This window comes from Heteronotia binoei, chromosome 3 (genome assembly GCF_032191835.1).
Source record: "Heteronotia binoei isolate CCM8104 ecotype False Entrance Well chromosome 3, APGP_CSIRO_Hbin_v1, whole genome shotgun sequence".
NCBI classification, from domain to species: domain Eukaryota; kingdom Metazoa; phylum Chordata; class Lepidosauria; order Squamata; family Gekkonidae; genus Heteronotia; species Heteronotia binoei.
Genome location: NC_083225.1, coordinates 58,375,155 through 58,391,884, shown reverse-complemented (window position 1 = coordinate 58,391,884; position 16,730 = coordinate 58,375,155). Strand labels below are relative to the sequence as shown.

Sequence of the window (16,730 nt, the reverse complement as noted above, 5' to 3'; positions counted from 1 at the left end):
GAGGAGTGTCGCGGGTATAATAAGTGCCAAACACCAACGTCTCCCTTCATCTAGGGGCGGTTTCATTAAGGTTTTCCCCATGGCTCCCTATCACCGGCCAACCACTTACGTTTTGTAGTTTCGTTGGTACGAAGTATCGCTATTGCGATAAAAGATAAAAGTCAAGCTTCTCTTAAACGGACCTGCTGTGCGGTGGCGGGAGTAAGATGCTCAATGGCGGCCAGCAATATCTGTCCCTTCTTCCTCCCAGTGTTCTGTTCGGCTCCTGCAAATTGTGACGACAGCTGCTTCTCGCCTCATGATTGGCCACTAGCATCGGCAGCATGATGTGGGCGATTCCCTGATTCTAGCTCCGCAGCTGCAATTCTCGCGAGACCCAACACCCTCAACTATAATGTATCGTCCGCAATTCTCGCGAGACCCTCGCCATAGCACCCATCAGAGTCTCGCAAACCTAACACCCTACCAATAATAATGCATATTATCAATAATCACGTATCCGCCGAAATGTGTTATTTGTAACGCAACTACGAAGTAACGAAACATCACTCGTAATGACCGGTTTAGTGAAGTAAGAAAAAAATAAAAAAACATTAATGCATCCACTGTTGAAATGGTGTAACAGCGGAGAGACAGCGCAACATTGCAAAAAAAAACTGCAAACGAGGCTATTCCGGGAGGGGTTGTTATTTCGTAATATCGCTATTACGCAAAACTGAGATGCTTTTTTTAAAAAAAAAAATGGACGCGCCGGCACTTCGGGGAAGCGCCGCGAAAGGGTGATGATTGGCCAAGAGGGTGGATGGGGTGGGAGGACGGAAAAGGGGGAGGGTGACGCCCACAAAGCAGTCGATCCGGCGTGGATGGATTTCCCACAGCAAACTCCGCTGAGTGGATCCGGAGTGGATCCGGAGCTTTTCGGAAACTCCGGCAACATGCTGGAAAACATACTCCGGCGTAAAATCCCTGTAGCGCCGGAGCAAACCGCAGCGCCGGAGCAGCATGTGGGAAATCCAAGAGAAGATCCGGAGGTAAATGGGGCGCTACGACGGAGCAAACGCTAGTGGGAAAACGGCCCCTGTGTATGATGACACTGAACAGATTGGTTGAGATCAGCATACATTTTTCCACATTTTAATAAAAACTAAGAGGCATTTTTATGGAATTATTTATTACAAATCACATATCACAAAAGCTAGACAAGCAGTGTATAAAAGCCATAACAAACAAAACTTTGATAAAGCACATACTGTAATACAATAGATATCAATGACATAGATGATGCATTTTACATTGTAAAGAATATTTTTCAACTGGCAATGTTTAATTAAAATATTTTAGAAACTATAAAAAATCCTTCAATTTTGACTGTATAAAAGAAAACAGAAAATGTTTTTAAAAATCTTGACTGATTTGACAAACTAGCTACCCATTTTGATCTACAATGATTTCTCCCTGCATGTGGCAGGGAATTTTCACTGACTGATTGAAGTTCAATTTCGTGCTGAAGTCTCATATATTAATTAAAAAAAACCCCTCAGGTAGTCTTTAGCCAGTATAAAGTGTTAATATAGGAGAAACACCCTTATTTACATATAGCACATCTTGACAGTCATTGTGGAATAAGAGTAAACACAATGACTTTTTTTTAAAAGAACACAAATTACACCTCAGTATAATTAGTGGAACTGTGGAACATCACTCAGTTTACGCAAAGCTGACTTCCTTTCCAAGGCCCAGGTTCAGCATGGATGAGAATGTGAGGCAGATCTTAAGGGACTTGCTTGCAGAGAGATTTTGCCACATACCTCTTCACACTGCAGCTCTCTATGCCTCAGAATGCAACTCCTCAGCTTTAGAGGACAAGGTGTAGGGGACAGTGGCCAGAAGAGGGATTTGACAAAATCTCTCTTACAATAGTTTTTTTGTGACTTGCACAGATCTTAAGGATTTAACTTCATAGCTTGTATTCTTAAAATTGCATTAAACTTAATATTGTACTCAAAATATATGAAAGATAACAACCGTGTTACCAGGTTCATTTTAAGATATAGTAGTATTGATGATGTAATTCCTTAAAGTCCTACAAATGTTCCTTCTTTTAAAATCTTGAGAATCACAGGTAGCAAAAATAATAAAATGAAATCAATGCTGCCTCCCTACAGATCTTCATGTGCAAGATCTGTGATCTTCCACTGTGGATTTTATATCAGAAGGCAATCAGAAGTGAATTTTTTCCCATAAGTCCTGCTTCTTTTGGATATCCCAGTCTATCCCTTCAAAGAACAAAAACACCCAGAGCAGGATGTTAACAGAACCAGCAGAATGAGCCACAAGTCTCCACTTTTTGCTTGCATCAGAAGCAAAAACACTTGTGTCATGCATCTGCACCCCTCACATAAACTGCTTATATTTCCAGAGTATATGAACCACTATGCTGCTACATCCTGAGAAGAGCTAGAACCTGGGACTTCAGAGGAAAACATTCAAGCAACTAGCAGCTCCAATGCTCACAAAATATGATCTAGCGAAGTCACACTAAAATCAGTTGGAGGCTTGCTTAAATCTTTCCCAATCCCAATGTGATCAGGAAGAGTTTAATTTTGGCATGACCACACTTGTTTTTGGTGAAAGCATGTTACCTACAATGGGAACGGTTGTTTGTTTTTTTTAAACACCAATTCAGAAGTTGCAAATCAGTTAAATCCATCTGAACCTTCATCAAGACAAATGTTCATATGTACCACCTTTCTGATGTCAGGAAAACTGGCAAGAAAACTTTGGATGCCATCACATTATATACATTACAGGAGATGAGTACTGAAATTATACTTAATATCACCTTATAAAAATATGGTGTTTGTAGAATGCAGTCAATGTTATTCTTTTTGTAAAAGTAAGTAATTTACTATTGAATATTTGACTATCAATGCAGACAAGATATACAAACCTAAATATATCTCAATTGTCAATGTGATCACCTGTGAGTAACATTTCTGTGTCACATTTGTTTCACATTCCCATCTGCATATCAGCAAAGTTATAGAAGCTGTCTACCTCTCTGGAAGCAGATGTCTTGTCTTCAGATACAAAAACCTGTTTTAGAATAAAAAGGGGGAAATGTTAAATTGTTAACCACAGTAGTCATATCTAATAAGATATCGCCAAGAAGACAGTGTAATTATAGTTTTTACTATCAAAGAAATACATACCATTAACAACTAGGAAATCACCCTGCCACTACAATTGGAACATAAGTTCAAGTTATTTCAACTAGAAATTAAATCAGCTTCCACTAACTTTATTCTAGATGATGTCTAGATGACGTCTTCATAAAATAGCTTTGGAAATTTCTCACAAGTACGCCGTTTACATTTTAAACAACAGTTCACTCCTGCAATAATTTCAGCAGTAAATAGTGTAATTAAAACTGAAAGAACTTATTCCCTATTACGTTGATACGGCAAACACAGGAATACTGTACTACCAAGATACCTTTTGGAATAACTACCACTGTTTCAAAAAGCAAAGTGCTGCTAATTACTTTTGCAAACAGCTATAGTACTACTGTCAAGTCACTGAATATGTTATTTTATGCTGAATGTTTTATTATGAACATAATCAAGAATGCAGGATAAAGACTTCTTATTTAATGCAAGCACCTATTATTTTACAAACCACTGAAAATCTGAAACAGAAAATAGTTTCAGAATTCAGGACAAAGTTCTTGTGAGCTAGCATAATTCAGAGGCGAACTGTGCAATTTGTGTTCTTTAGGAACATTAGGAATCTACACTATCACTCACCTTAGTACTGGTGAAGACCTTAGCAATAATGTCTTGACAGGCTGCTATGGAACCATCTCCATTGAACTCCAGAGCAATAACAGAACCTACAGAAGAATTATAGTGTGCTTAATAGGATCTCTGTTCAACTACTGCCTTTAGTATACTTATTTTTCATCTCTTCATTTTCATCCATTCTTCCTTTCAAGGAACTCAAGGCAATATATATGGTTTACCCAGTTTGACTCTCACAATCAGGCAAATTAAGTTGGGAGGGACAGACACACAGCAACATAAGTCACCCAGCAAGCTTCATGGTAGAATGGTGATTTGAACACAGGCTTCCCACATCTGAGTGTGCTACTCTAACCATTACACCCCACTGCTTCTCTACATTGTATCCAATCCTTCATAGCTATGAACTAAAACAGTATGTTAAACTGAAGTGCAACAGTACTTTTTAAAAGCCTTAGTGATACAGCTGTCTTTATTAGAAGTATTAATACAATAACATTCAGATTTAAAGTATTGCCTGCCTTTCCTGTTGTATGGGTCTCCATGACAACTCACAACAAATAATGCAACACGTTAATTTGCCCTCCCTCTAACTGAGGACCTCTCCAGGCACAACTGAGCTTCCACGCAATATTTTCCTCTGTTCTGCAATAGTTCTCCCACCCACTCATGGCCACCAGGAAATCCTGGCAACAGATGACAGTCCCAGAGGTCAGAGCTCCTCCTCTTTCAGTCTGCATGACCAAGTGTAGCTTCCAGTTTCTCTCTCCTTTACAGCTGTTCCAAATGGCAGTAGCCTAGGCATTCTAGGCTGTTGCTTGCTCTTAAACTGAAGCAGGCCCTGTGTAAGGAAAACTTCTTCCCTTCCCCCAGAAAAGTCTACCAGAAAGAGATACCAGGAAAAGGATCATAGAGCTGGAAGAGATTTCCAGGGTCATCTAGTCCAACCCCTGCACAATGCAGGAAATTTACAAATACCTCCCCAGCAACCCCTGCTCCATGTATAAAAGATGGCAAAAAAACAAAACAAAAACCTCCATGATCCCTGGCCAAACTGGCCAGGAGAAAAACTGCTGCCTGACTCTAAGGCAGTTATCAGCATTTCTCTGGGCATGTAAGGACCACGGGAAGCACTGATGTAACCCTTCCTGCCCTCCCTTCCATGATCTTCCTAAGTTCACAGAATCAGCATTTTTGTCAGATGGCCATTTAGTCTGTTTAAAAACCTCTGAAGGAGAGCCGACCACTTCCCAAGGAAGCTTGTTCCACTGAGAAACTACTCTCACTGTCAGGAAGTTCTTCCTAATGTTTAGTTGAAAGTTCTTTTGATTTAATTTCAACCTGTTGGTGCTGATCTAACCTTCTGGGGCAACAGAAAACAACTCTGCACCATCTTCTATATGACAGCCCTTCGAGTACTTGAAAATGGTGATCATATCAGTCATCTCCTTTCTAGGCTAAACATACCCAGCTCCTTCAGCCTTTCCTCATAAGACCTGGTCCCTAGACCCCTCATCATCTTCGTTGCCCTCCTGTGGACACATTCCAGCCTGTCTATATCCTTCGCAAATTGTGGTGCCCCAAACTTGAACACAATACTCTAAGTGAGGTCTAACCAGAACATCTAGGTCTAACCAGAACATCTAGACTTCTGTTGGTACAGCCCAAAATTGAATTTGCCTTTTTAGCTACAGCATCGCACTACTGACTCATGTTGACTATGGTCCACTAAGATGCCTAGATCCTATTCTCACATACTACTGTCAAGACAGTTTCCCTCATCCTATAATTATGTATTGGATTTGTCCTACCTGAATGCAGAACTTTACATTTATCCCCATTGAAATTCATTTTATTTATTTTAGCCCAGTTTTCCAGCCTGTCAAGACATCCTGTACGCTGATTCTGTCTTCTAGTGTATTTGCTACCCCTCCCAATTTAGTATAAGCTGCAAATTTAATACACATTCCCTCTATTCCTTCATCCAAATCATTTAAGGAGATCACTGAAAGAGACAGTGGCCAGTAGCAATTGTTGAGGTATTAAACCATGCTTATGAACAAGTAGTGCAAGCAAGAATTACAGGATGACACTTGTTTGCAAAAGCAAACGGGGGAAAAAAGCAAGCACATTTCCTTACAAGTTACACCCCCCTCCACACACAGCACTGGTAGAAATATTAGCTCAAAAGGACGTGCATTCTTCTCTCCCCCATCCCCTGCATACATGACTGACTGTCCTCCCCAAACATACTCCTCTTTCTAATGTATTTATTCTAGTGCAACAACTATCTCAACAATTCTGGACAGGGTTTTAATAAAACCATGAATAACCTAAGCAAGTTAACTCCTGGTCAGAAGTTATCAGATATCAAACATAACATTTTCAGCTTTAAAAAACAAGTGGAAACTGTAAACTAGTACTTCCCAAACAATAAAAGAGAAGGGAAAGAAATTGGCTTTTTCTCAACTATTCCTCTCTGTGGTCCTGTCAATACTGAATGGGGAGCATGAAATGCAAAGGTTCACTGTGCAAACCACAGGACAGAAGCTATCTGAAGCTACTGAACAGCATGAACACATAAACATACTGAGGAGTCATAATGAAAGATGTGTCAGAAAGGAATCAGACGGACAATAACAGGGGTGGCAAAACTGTGGCTCAGGAGCCACACATGGCTCTTTCATACATTAAGTGGCTCTCGAAGCCCCCACCACCTCATCGGCCAGCTTGGAGATGGCACTGTTTATTTATTTTTATTTATTTTGTAGGCTTATATTCCACCTTTTCCTGTAACCGGGCTTAAGACAGATCACAACATATAATAACAACAAAAACCTATAGAACAAAGTTAACACACCATATTAAAATTAAACAGTAAAAACAATAAATAAAATGTGCCACCGGCGAAAAGGGCACAGCATATCAAGTAACCAGTTATAGGCCCACATTTAAATGATGGCAATAGCAATAAGATAAGGTAGCACTACAGTAAGGTACAGTGTCACCACAAGGGCACAATGTCCCCACAAGGGAGGCCAAATGATGGATAATAGGATGCCTGCTGCCTCAACCATAAGCCCGGTGGAACAGCTTGGTCCTGCAGGTCCTACGATATGGTACTAGTTCAGGTAAGGCCCAGATCTCCACAATTTGTCTCTTTAAATCACTTCTCCAAGTCAAGCCAGCCAAAGGCTTGGAGAATGCTTTTAAAGTTAAAGTTGCTTTTTTTCCACCTCTCCTTCCCTCCCCCATCTATTTCCTTCCTCCTAGCTCTCAAACATCTGGCATTCATGTCTTGTGGCTCTCAAACACCTGATGTTTATTCTATGTGACTCTTCCATTAAGCAAGTTTGGCCACTCCTGGACAATAAGATATAAAAAGCTGGTTCTACAAAGGAAAAATGCTGAAAAGACTTTTGCGGGATTTAGAGCAAGCCACATCTTCAGATGCTACTAAATCAATTTCATAGATCATGAAACTGAAGGCAATGTATTTGCGATTCCCAAGATATCTTTAAAGCACTTAAATGATGAATTCATGTTCTTTATGCAGTGATTCTGTAATGACCAAATTCTGAATCTGTACTATATGTTGTATACTATCAAGATCCAATTTTGTCACAAATACCACAAATAACCCATTTGCTTCATTTTACTGTTTTCTGTAATAGCTCCAATTTATCAGTTAAGAGTGGAAACATCACATTTAAACTTTATTGGAACACTACCACCTACTATTTTCTACATTAGTGTTGGGTGTTTCAGTAAAAATATTATCTTCATATTCTAGATCATTTAAAGCATAAACAAAATTAAGCACATCATTCTCAGTGATCTCAATACGACTTGTGTGCTCTGGATTCCTGAACTTCTATATTTAAAGTATTATCTTGAAGCCAATGTTACTAACAGTTTCTAGCATGTTTGAGAAACCTGCCCATAAGATATTAGTACATGAAAAGAAGAACTGTCAGTGCAGAGTCTACAAGTTGGGTCTTTGCCAATTCCTCTTTGATTTCTTCTTTTTACCAAAGGGCTCTGGAGGAGAGAAGCAATTGTCACCAATTCCCCATGGACACTGCAGCCCTCCAAACCCTTTGTTTCATTTCTGATACCTTCAACCCTCTGGAAGAACGGTGAACAGAAGAGAAGCACAAGGGAATGAAATAAGAAGCATGGATTACCAAAGATTTGATGAATACAAACTCTCATTTTTAGTTCTTTAGAACCAAGCCTATGGCTTGAACCCTAGGCAGTATGAACAGCAACACTAGAAAAAGGCAACTACTTCTGCCTCTTACTGTAACCTTTCATGTGCTCCTGCAGGTCAGTGGATCAAAGAAACACTGCAGAGAACAAACTAGAAACCTGCAGCAGGAGGAAGTGATGCAAGTCTCTCTTTCAGCCTCCACAGAAAGAAAAGCCATTCATAGAATATTACCATAAGATAGCCAAATGCCACCAAAACTTGTTGAGATTTAATAAGTACAATGGGCCAAATCTGAATTTTATGAAAGCTTATGCTATATTCCATTAATTTTTCTATAAACCTTCACCTTACAAATGCTGCTAAGTAGATTTTTATGTAAACAGCAGTTTAGAATAGTCATACCTTTTTCAAGGGAAGAAATAAAGTCAGATGCTTTTTGCTGGAATACCCTTTGTGCATCATCAGCTTTCATTGGAACTTCCTTAGTCTGTACCAAGGAGAAGCCTCTTCCAGTCATCTGTTGAATTTAAACCATAATTAGTATCGCTGAATATTGTTTAATGTATTTAATGTATATTTTTAGAAGCAACGGCCCAAGATGATAGGTAAATACTAATTGTATTTCCAATATGGAAGTCAGTTTCTTCCTTGATTTTTATGCTGTGCTCCCATTGAATTGGCACCTTAATCTTCTGAATCTTTTATTCACATAACATGCTCCAAAGGATAAAACACACTTGAAAATGGGCATGCATGAATCATGAATAAAGCTTTGATAAGATTAAGACACCGAGACCCCTGTACTGGGAAGACAGAAGTGTTTTAGTTAGTGGGAGAGACTGGCCATTAATGAAGCACTCTGCATTATAATCAATGTAACCCACTTAAAAGTGCCCTGCATAATGAAACGTGGTAAGGTTTATACAAAGCAATTTTAGTTATATAGTTAAAAATCAATTTTCATACAGACACAGTAAGAATCAGGTCAATGCTGATGGCCTGATTCATATAGCACCCTCAATACAAGCAACATAGAGTGCAATGCATACTACAAAATATACTATTTTTGTTATAAAAGTGACAGTCTCATTAGCCTTCACTGTTGCAAGTAATTAAAAACCTATTCCATCCTCTGAAATTATCCAAAAAAACATAAACTATATTACAGCATTTGCAATCTTGAGAAATACATGTGGAGTTAAATACATATCGCAAGCCCTTAAAACTGAACGTCAATTTTGATTGACTGAATTAAATTCTGGTGGTCAAAGAATGCAGCTGTTTCTTCCCGGTCATGTTCTACAACCCCTTCCCTGTTCTCCTTATAGCAAACTATATTTCCTGCAAGAGCAACAAGGAATACAATAAATAGCCCACAAAATACTTTTCTGAAATTCAGATTCTTGAATGCCTGCCTAGGGAGCTTTTCTCATTGCTTTATAAATTGTACCTTGTAAAGAATGGTCAAAATAGTATACAGTGGCATTGTGTAGCTTGTCCATATGAAGTGTGATTACTAAGCAGTGATCTCAAAGCTAATAAGCTTCATCTGTAACTGTCCCTAGAAAGTTTCTAAAATTTCCAGACATACTTCTGAAGACACAGAGTGAGACACAGCAAAGTGCTTCTTACCTCATCAATCAATTTCCTAGCATTTGCAGTTGCATAATCCCCAGCAAAGAACACTACCAGGCAAGACTCCTCACTGCACTTTGGACGTTGCCCCCGTGTTACTGGAATTATGCTCTTGTTGGCATCAGTTGAAATTCTCACAGCCTTCAGTTCTTCAGTTGTTGGAAGGGGTACTGCATCCTGAGCTAGAGCATCCTCTGGTAGAAGACCCCAATTGTTCTCTCCTGAAACTGGCGTGAAGTCATGGATATTACTCCATGTGTTGTTGAAGATACTCAGACCAGCATCTTTCAGCTGCAAAGCCAGCTCTGGATAGTAGTACTGGAAACATCCAAACTTCATACCTGTAGAGGATTCTATAATGGGTTGGGTGGCACAGCACAAAAACACTTCCATCTTCCTGCAGTCCCTTGTACGAAACTGTTGGCAAGCCACTATACATTTACAGTCCTTGCAATCACGGAAAAACACACTGCCTTTTACAGGTCCTAAAAAGATTCGGCAGCCCGTACAGTCATCAATAGTGATTGTAGCTGAGTGGTCAAAGATGTAGATATTGCAGTTCTCACAGTCCTGAATAACAAACTGTTGACCTCCAACTTTCCCAGGTAAACGTCCCACTGTTTCATTCTTGAGTCCAGAAAACATATAGTCTTTTGGATCAATCTGGAAGAGAGACAATATTATGTAGCAGGACTGCATTTTATACCCCACAGGCAAAATTAAGCTAGTTATACAACCATGCAGGATGATCACATTGAAGTGAACAGTTTACCCTGAAAAATTGACCTAAATATTTAAAACCTAATTCAACAGAAATTCTGACTCCACACTTTCCTAGTGCTAACTACTGTGTCATTGAAATAAGGATAAATATCAAACCTGTTAATGGTTACAGCATCCTTTACTCCTATCTTGCTTGAATAAGTGAACACTAAAACTACATAAACTCATTTTTGATGGGTCAAACACTCAAATTGTTCTTGACCAGTTTAGTGCTCTACCTTAATAAAAAAATCTATTATACAGACATAGGTGGCTGTTCTGCTCATTTCCAAATATAATAAAGGTGCTTATTAACTGGATTGATTACTCTTGGCACAAGTGTTTGAGCAAAACATGCAGTTATATTAAATGGTTTCTTGAAATAGAGTATAAAGAACAACACATGAAAGTAGTCCCTGTTAACTAATGGTCATGAACATTGTCAGACTGGGAAAAATTATACTTTTGTATTTAAGGTTTGCAATTTACATACGTCAAGCAGCTGAGCTGATGTAAACACAGATGTGAGGAAGGATTATTGTTTAGGGAGTGACATTCTGCTCAGAAAATGTTTAGGCTGCAAAGGTTCTTTGTTAGAGGCTGATGTTGTTACAAACTAAAGTAACAGGATACACTGTATAATGGATTAGATATAGTACAGTTCTAGCCAACATATCCTTATAGAACCAAACAAAGAATGACTAAATAACCTTCAACTATTTATTTTAACTTCTCGATTAAATACTGTGGCATTTCTACTTCTTTGGCTTACTTACAAATTCCAGAAAAATTAAAATAATAAAACCACCTGAAACTCAAGAATTAATGAACAATAATACAGTATTTAAGTGGTCACAATTTATACAAAAAGCCTCAGAACATGAGGATGGGATAGAACAGGTTACATTTGTAAATGTGCTAAAAACAGAAATAAAGGAGATCAATCATCTATAGCTTGAGGGGAAGAGCCTCTGAGAAGATTCAAGGTTCAATCCCCAGAATCTCCAGTTAAAACAACCAGTCAATAAGTGATATGAAAGACCTGAGATGCTGGATAGCTGCTGCCAGTCTGTGTAGACAACACTGACCTTAATGGACCAATGGTTTGATTCTGTATAGGGAAGTTTCATGTGGGTTCTATGCCAAACGGCCACTTCTTGGCTTCCCTTTTCTCTTAGATTTGGCAACTTCAACAATACAGTTGAAACCCTATTGAAATCCATCTTAACTTCCTCTAATAGAATAAGCTTTACTAGTTTCCTTCAGAAAGAAAGAACAACCTTCTTCCTCCAAACCTGCACCAAAATTGATCGTAAGATTTGTACACCACACCACTCTTTGTGCACTGAAAAAAAGTTACAATTTGGGCAGCTAGCCCAGTTCTTGCTGAATCAGTCTTGCACAATTTCAGTACATTTTTCTAAACAGATGGATGTTTCTTGATTTTAAGTGGCCCTTTAAAAATGTTGAGTCCAACCTGCTAAGCATTCTCCAGGGAATTCTGCATAATAGCCTTGTTTGACTGCCAAGACAGCTTATTGCTAGCCTATGGCTTGTGACTGGAAACTTCTTGTGAGCTAATGTATTCTCCCCCCCCCTCTGTTAACGGGATGCAGTAACATCTGGAGCGAGCTAATACGAGGTGTCTTTACAGCTGTGTCTTGTTAAAGTTTCACCTGTAATTTTTATTAGTATAATCCAGAGAATGTTTCTGCTGTTAAATCCCACTGAATATGTAACTAAAGTACAAGCAGGTTTCAATAGGATCATTAACTATATTTGTTGTGAATACAACTTACTTTTGTAATTGGAAATCTAAATGTGCAGTTTTAACGTGTATGAACTGAATGGGATAACTGTAGATTTCTTTATTGCCTTACTTGAAGAAAGTACGCTGTAAAAGCTTTGAAACAGAAATAACATGAAACATTTATGGACTTCTCCATACTGAGCTAAATTCAAGCGGAACTAAGAACTACAAAGAAAGTGAAAGTATGCATCTCACCTACAGGAAAAATGCTGCAAAAAAGGTCAGTTCAGAACATTATTGCTGAACAGCAGAATTAAGAAGCAGGTTAAAGGCATAAGGAACATAGATCTATAGAGCAATACATGAATAGGATTCTGATTTCAAAAACAGAAGACCACAACATCACTTCATTCAAAATGACTGTCTTAAAGTATATGTTGCAGAATCTCACACTAGCAAAATTAATTAACACCTTATGCAGTCCATTTCTTTCATATATACTTCTTTAAAAATTAGCACTTGAATTGTTTTTAATTTAATTGTTTTTAACTTAATGTTTAACTCAATGTTTTATTGCTGTTTCACTGTGAACTTGTAAGCCGCCCTGAGCCTGCTTTGGGGAGGGCGGGATATAAACCAAATAAACCTAAAAATGAGAAAACACCATTTTATGCTTTGCATTTGTAGTGTTAATGTGTGTGCATAGCTAACATGGTTAAAAGTTATTCATTCGAAACAACTCTTGGAACACATGTTCCATGGAGGAATCTATGACAGAAAAGAGAGCATCAACTTAAGCTTATGTCACAATACATTTTAGTATGTAAAAGGTCACTGATATGAGTCCCTTATCAAGCAGTTTTCTTAATCTTAATTCCAATCCTCCCCCACCCCAACCATCAGTTTTAGATTAAACCCACAGCTTGATGTAATCCACTTGAAGGCTTTAGATGCTATGCGAGGGAAGCTGGATGAGGCTAACTATAAAAACTGAAAGAATATAATTTGCAACTACCTGATTTATAGAACTGAATTAGACTAGTTTTCCCTTCTCTTTTTTGCTGCTTCTTTCATTTGAAAAACCAATTATAAATCCAAATAATCACACTGCACCTGTGCATCCTATCGCCAAACAATGGAGTTCGAAACACACTTCTAACAGCCTGCATAAGAATGAGGGAGATAAAACAAAGTTTATTCAACACTAAATTTGTTTTAAGTTTTGTCTTAAAATTATAGTGATTTCCAGAGGAAAAATTTCAACCTTTAGATGAGGGGCTGACCTTTACCATATTATCTATCAAAGTACTTCAAGGAACTTTTTCTTAGACACTATAGAGATAGTGACTCCAGTTCATAAACAGACCCAGTGTGGTGAAGTGCTTGCACTAGCATCTGGGAGATCCAGGTCTGAATTCCTACAGTGCCACTGAAGCTTGCTGGGTGACATTGTTGGGCCAGTCGGTCAGCCTAATCTACCTCACAGGACTGTTGTTGTGAGGATGCTTTGGAGCCCCACATTGAGGGAGAAAAGTAGGCTGTATCTTTTTTAAAGATTCTCAGTCCATAAAGCTTTCTCTGAGAGCCTGCATAGTGCATCCAGTCTTGGACAATACAGAGCTATACTATATAACAACAACTAGATTCTAATTTCCATTCAGCAGTCTCAGGTGTGTCGCTATCTTTTAACCCAATCTCAGAGGACTGTTATACAGATAAAAATGAGAACCCCAAGGACAGAGCTTCATTCTTAGTAAAGGGGGGGGGGGAGGATCTATTTAATGACCATAAACTCTACACTGTTATAAATAAGTGTTTATCTATTAAACAGTAGCAGAAAGGAGATCAGTTATACAATTTAAGATGATGAGACCATGCTAAGAACACATATTTTCCAATTCTGTATGTCACTGAGAATGGATTATCTATATTGTAATAATTTATTGAGCTGGTAATTTATTTGTATTCTGCTTGTCTCACTGAATTACAAATTAAGATGTTTTTATACATAGTCCATTTGTCTTGCTGAATCTATGTGGGAAGTTCGCTCCCATACACATTTGATATGCATTACTAGATAAAAGATCTACTCGTTAATTTGTCTGGCAATTCATTCTTCACAAGATAAGTGTTCTCTTTCAAGCAAGATCTTATAGCCCATCATATGCAATTAGTCAAACACTACAGTGCTAACTTCAGAGACATAAATAAATCAGTAAACCATATTTGTACTATTAAGGAAGGTTTTTTTAATCATCACAAGAGGAAATTACTCAAAGGTTACATGGAAGTTCCCTAAGTTGAAATTAGCAAAGAAAGAGTGCAAGACCTTAATATGATTCAAGTGTACCATACTGACACATTATCTCACATGTTCAATGCAAATGACAGCTAAAACAAAAGATCTCTGGGGCAAGGGGAAAAAATTTACACAATCAACTAGAGGCTTGCATAGAGTTGTGGAAAAAGTACTGCTAATTACTGACAAACAATGACTCCCATGGGAAGGAGAGCTTTTGCCACTGCTAGCCAGGCAGCCTCATCCCTTAGACAGAAGGAATGACTAGGGAAAAAGAATTAAGAAATAACATACAGGCATGACTTATATCAAACACACTGGCAAGCACTATTTTTAATCTTATTGATCTTATTTCCAGAACTTGTATTCCACATCTTCACACTTACAACAACTACCAAGGCAGCTTTGAACTATTACAAAAAATAATTAAAAAATGCACAAGCACATGTATATTCATATATTTAATTTAGTTGTACCCCACCTTTTTTCCTGATGGATCAGGATAGTTAGCTGTGTTAGTCTGTTTGTAGCAGCAGAAAAGAGTGAAAGTCCAGTAGCACCTTAAAAGACTAACAAAAATTTGTGGTAGGGTATAAGGACTACCTTTATCTTTTTTATAAACTGACTTCTTTAGATACAGCTAGAATGTGAGCTGCCCTGGGAGATAGAGGGCACCTTCCTGATCCTGATGGGACTGAAAGTGGCTCATGTTTTCCCCCTCACCTCCACTTGATTCTCACGACAACTAGCCTGGACCCCCAGAAATACCAGCACCTTCAGATAGTTGTAACTACTTCTACTGTCACCAACACTGATTAACTTTCACAAAGGGACTGCGCTATTAGGCTGCTGGAAGAAAACTCAGTAAGGTCTGTTGCATCTTAAAGACAACCATAAACTTAGCATCTAAACTACCACAAGTTAACAAGCTAATATCTCAACTCCTCTACCTACTGAAAGAACTGGGGCAGGGGTAAAAGAGAGGGGATCCCCGTTCCCCTTTAGATAATTGGGAAAGAGCACTGGAGATACACTGAACAAGAGAGACCGAATGTAGAAATCTCATTGGAGTCAGAAGTCCCTGAAAGGAGCAGAAAGTAAACCCATCAGTGGGTTTAACAAACCCCACCAGCCCTGTGTTGCTTATACTAGATGAAGTCCCTACCAAGCCTCGGTTCCATGCACCCAGTTGCTGAGGGAAATCAGAACCCCAACATTTCTATACTTGACAGAAGATACTCTCTTGGCACACATTTGAAATGTCCATCTACATTGCATACCATCATCACTTATGTCTTGCTTTGCATTATCTTGTCTACACTCATTTTCTTGAATTGGCACTGAAAGCGGTTTCATCCCGAAGTTGCTCCTCACAAGAGCAGACCAATTTCACACTAGACTTTTAATCCTGGTTTAGCCCAGTCCCCAAGCTGACATTCTACACTAAAATCATAGAGTTGGTTTCTCTGATTCTAGTGTAGAATGTCAATTTGGAGACAGGGCTAAACCACAGGATTAAAGGTCTAGTGCGAAACCGGTCTACTTTTGAACAGGAGTTTTCTGCAGGTGGATTCAAATGTTAATAAAATCAGATTCAACTCTTGAGTGTAAAGACAGTGAGGAGATAACGGAAAAGAGGATTCACGTTTGATTCCTGCCCTCTCCTTCTGAGAATACAGCAAGGGAGCTTGCAGAGTACTAAGGGATAGCTAACCCCACCTCTAAACCCCGGCGCTTCCCTGAGTCCGTAAAGATGACCACCGAACCTGCCCACACCACCAGAAGCTCGAAGCAGACCGAGCCTGGAAGTTCGCTCCCACTCCGGTCAAAGACAAGAGCCGGCTTCCTTTCACAGGAGAGGAGATGGCGAAGAAGCCAAGGGAAAGAGCAGCGGGTCCTTGCGGGGGCAGGCGAGACCAAGGCAGGAGGGCTCACAAGAAAGGGGTGTGCGAGGGACGGACAACGTGGGAAGGGACGCGCGTTTCCTCGAGGGTCTCCCTTCTCTCCGCGGAGGGGCGACTGCTCGAGAGGAGAGCAGAATGGCGGTTTACCTTGGCTCGCTGGTCCCAACTGTACTGCGGCTGCTTCTCAGTTCCCGCATCGCCAGCAGCATTTCGGTCGCCGCTGTCAGCACCGAGCTGCGGCTCTTTGGCCTGTTTTCTTCTCTTCGAAAAAAAGCAGCCCATGGTCCCTCTCCACTCGCCCGCTTCCGTCAGCACCTCCTCTAGCCGCCCAAATGAACCTCACCCGACCCCGCCTGCCGCACTTAGC

General features: G+C 39.4%; 1 protein-coding gene across 1 annotated transcript; it reads right to left on the bottom strand.

Annotated features, from left to right (window-relative positions):
* Positions 1-1,154: 1,154 nt before the first annotated feature.
* On the bottom strand, positions 1,155-16,730 carry LOC132568261 (protein XRP2-like). Its single transcript, XM_060233888.1, has 5 exons — positions 16,511-16,730; positions 9,646-10,311; positions 8,416-8,530; positions 3,807-3,892; positions 1,155-3,096 (listed from the first exon to the last, which is right to left on the bottom strand). Exons 1-5 carry the CDS (start codon positions 16,643-16,645, stop codon positions 3,013-3,015), a joined length of 1,086 nt encoding a protein of 361 aa, XP_060089871.1. The 5' UTR covers positions 16,646-16,730; the 3' UTR covers positions 1,155-3,012.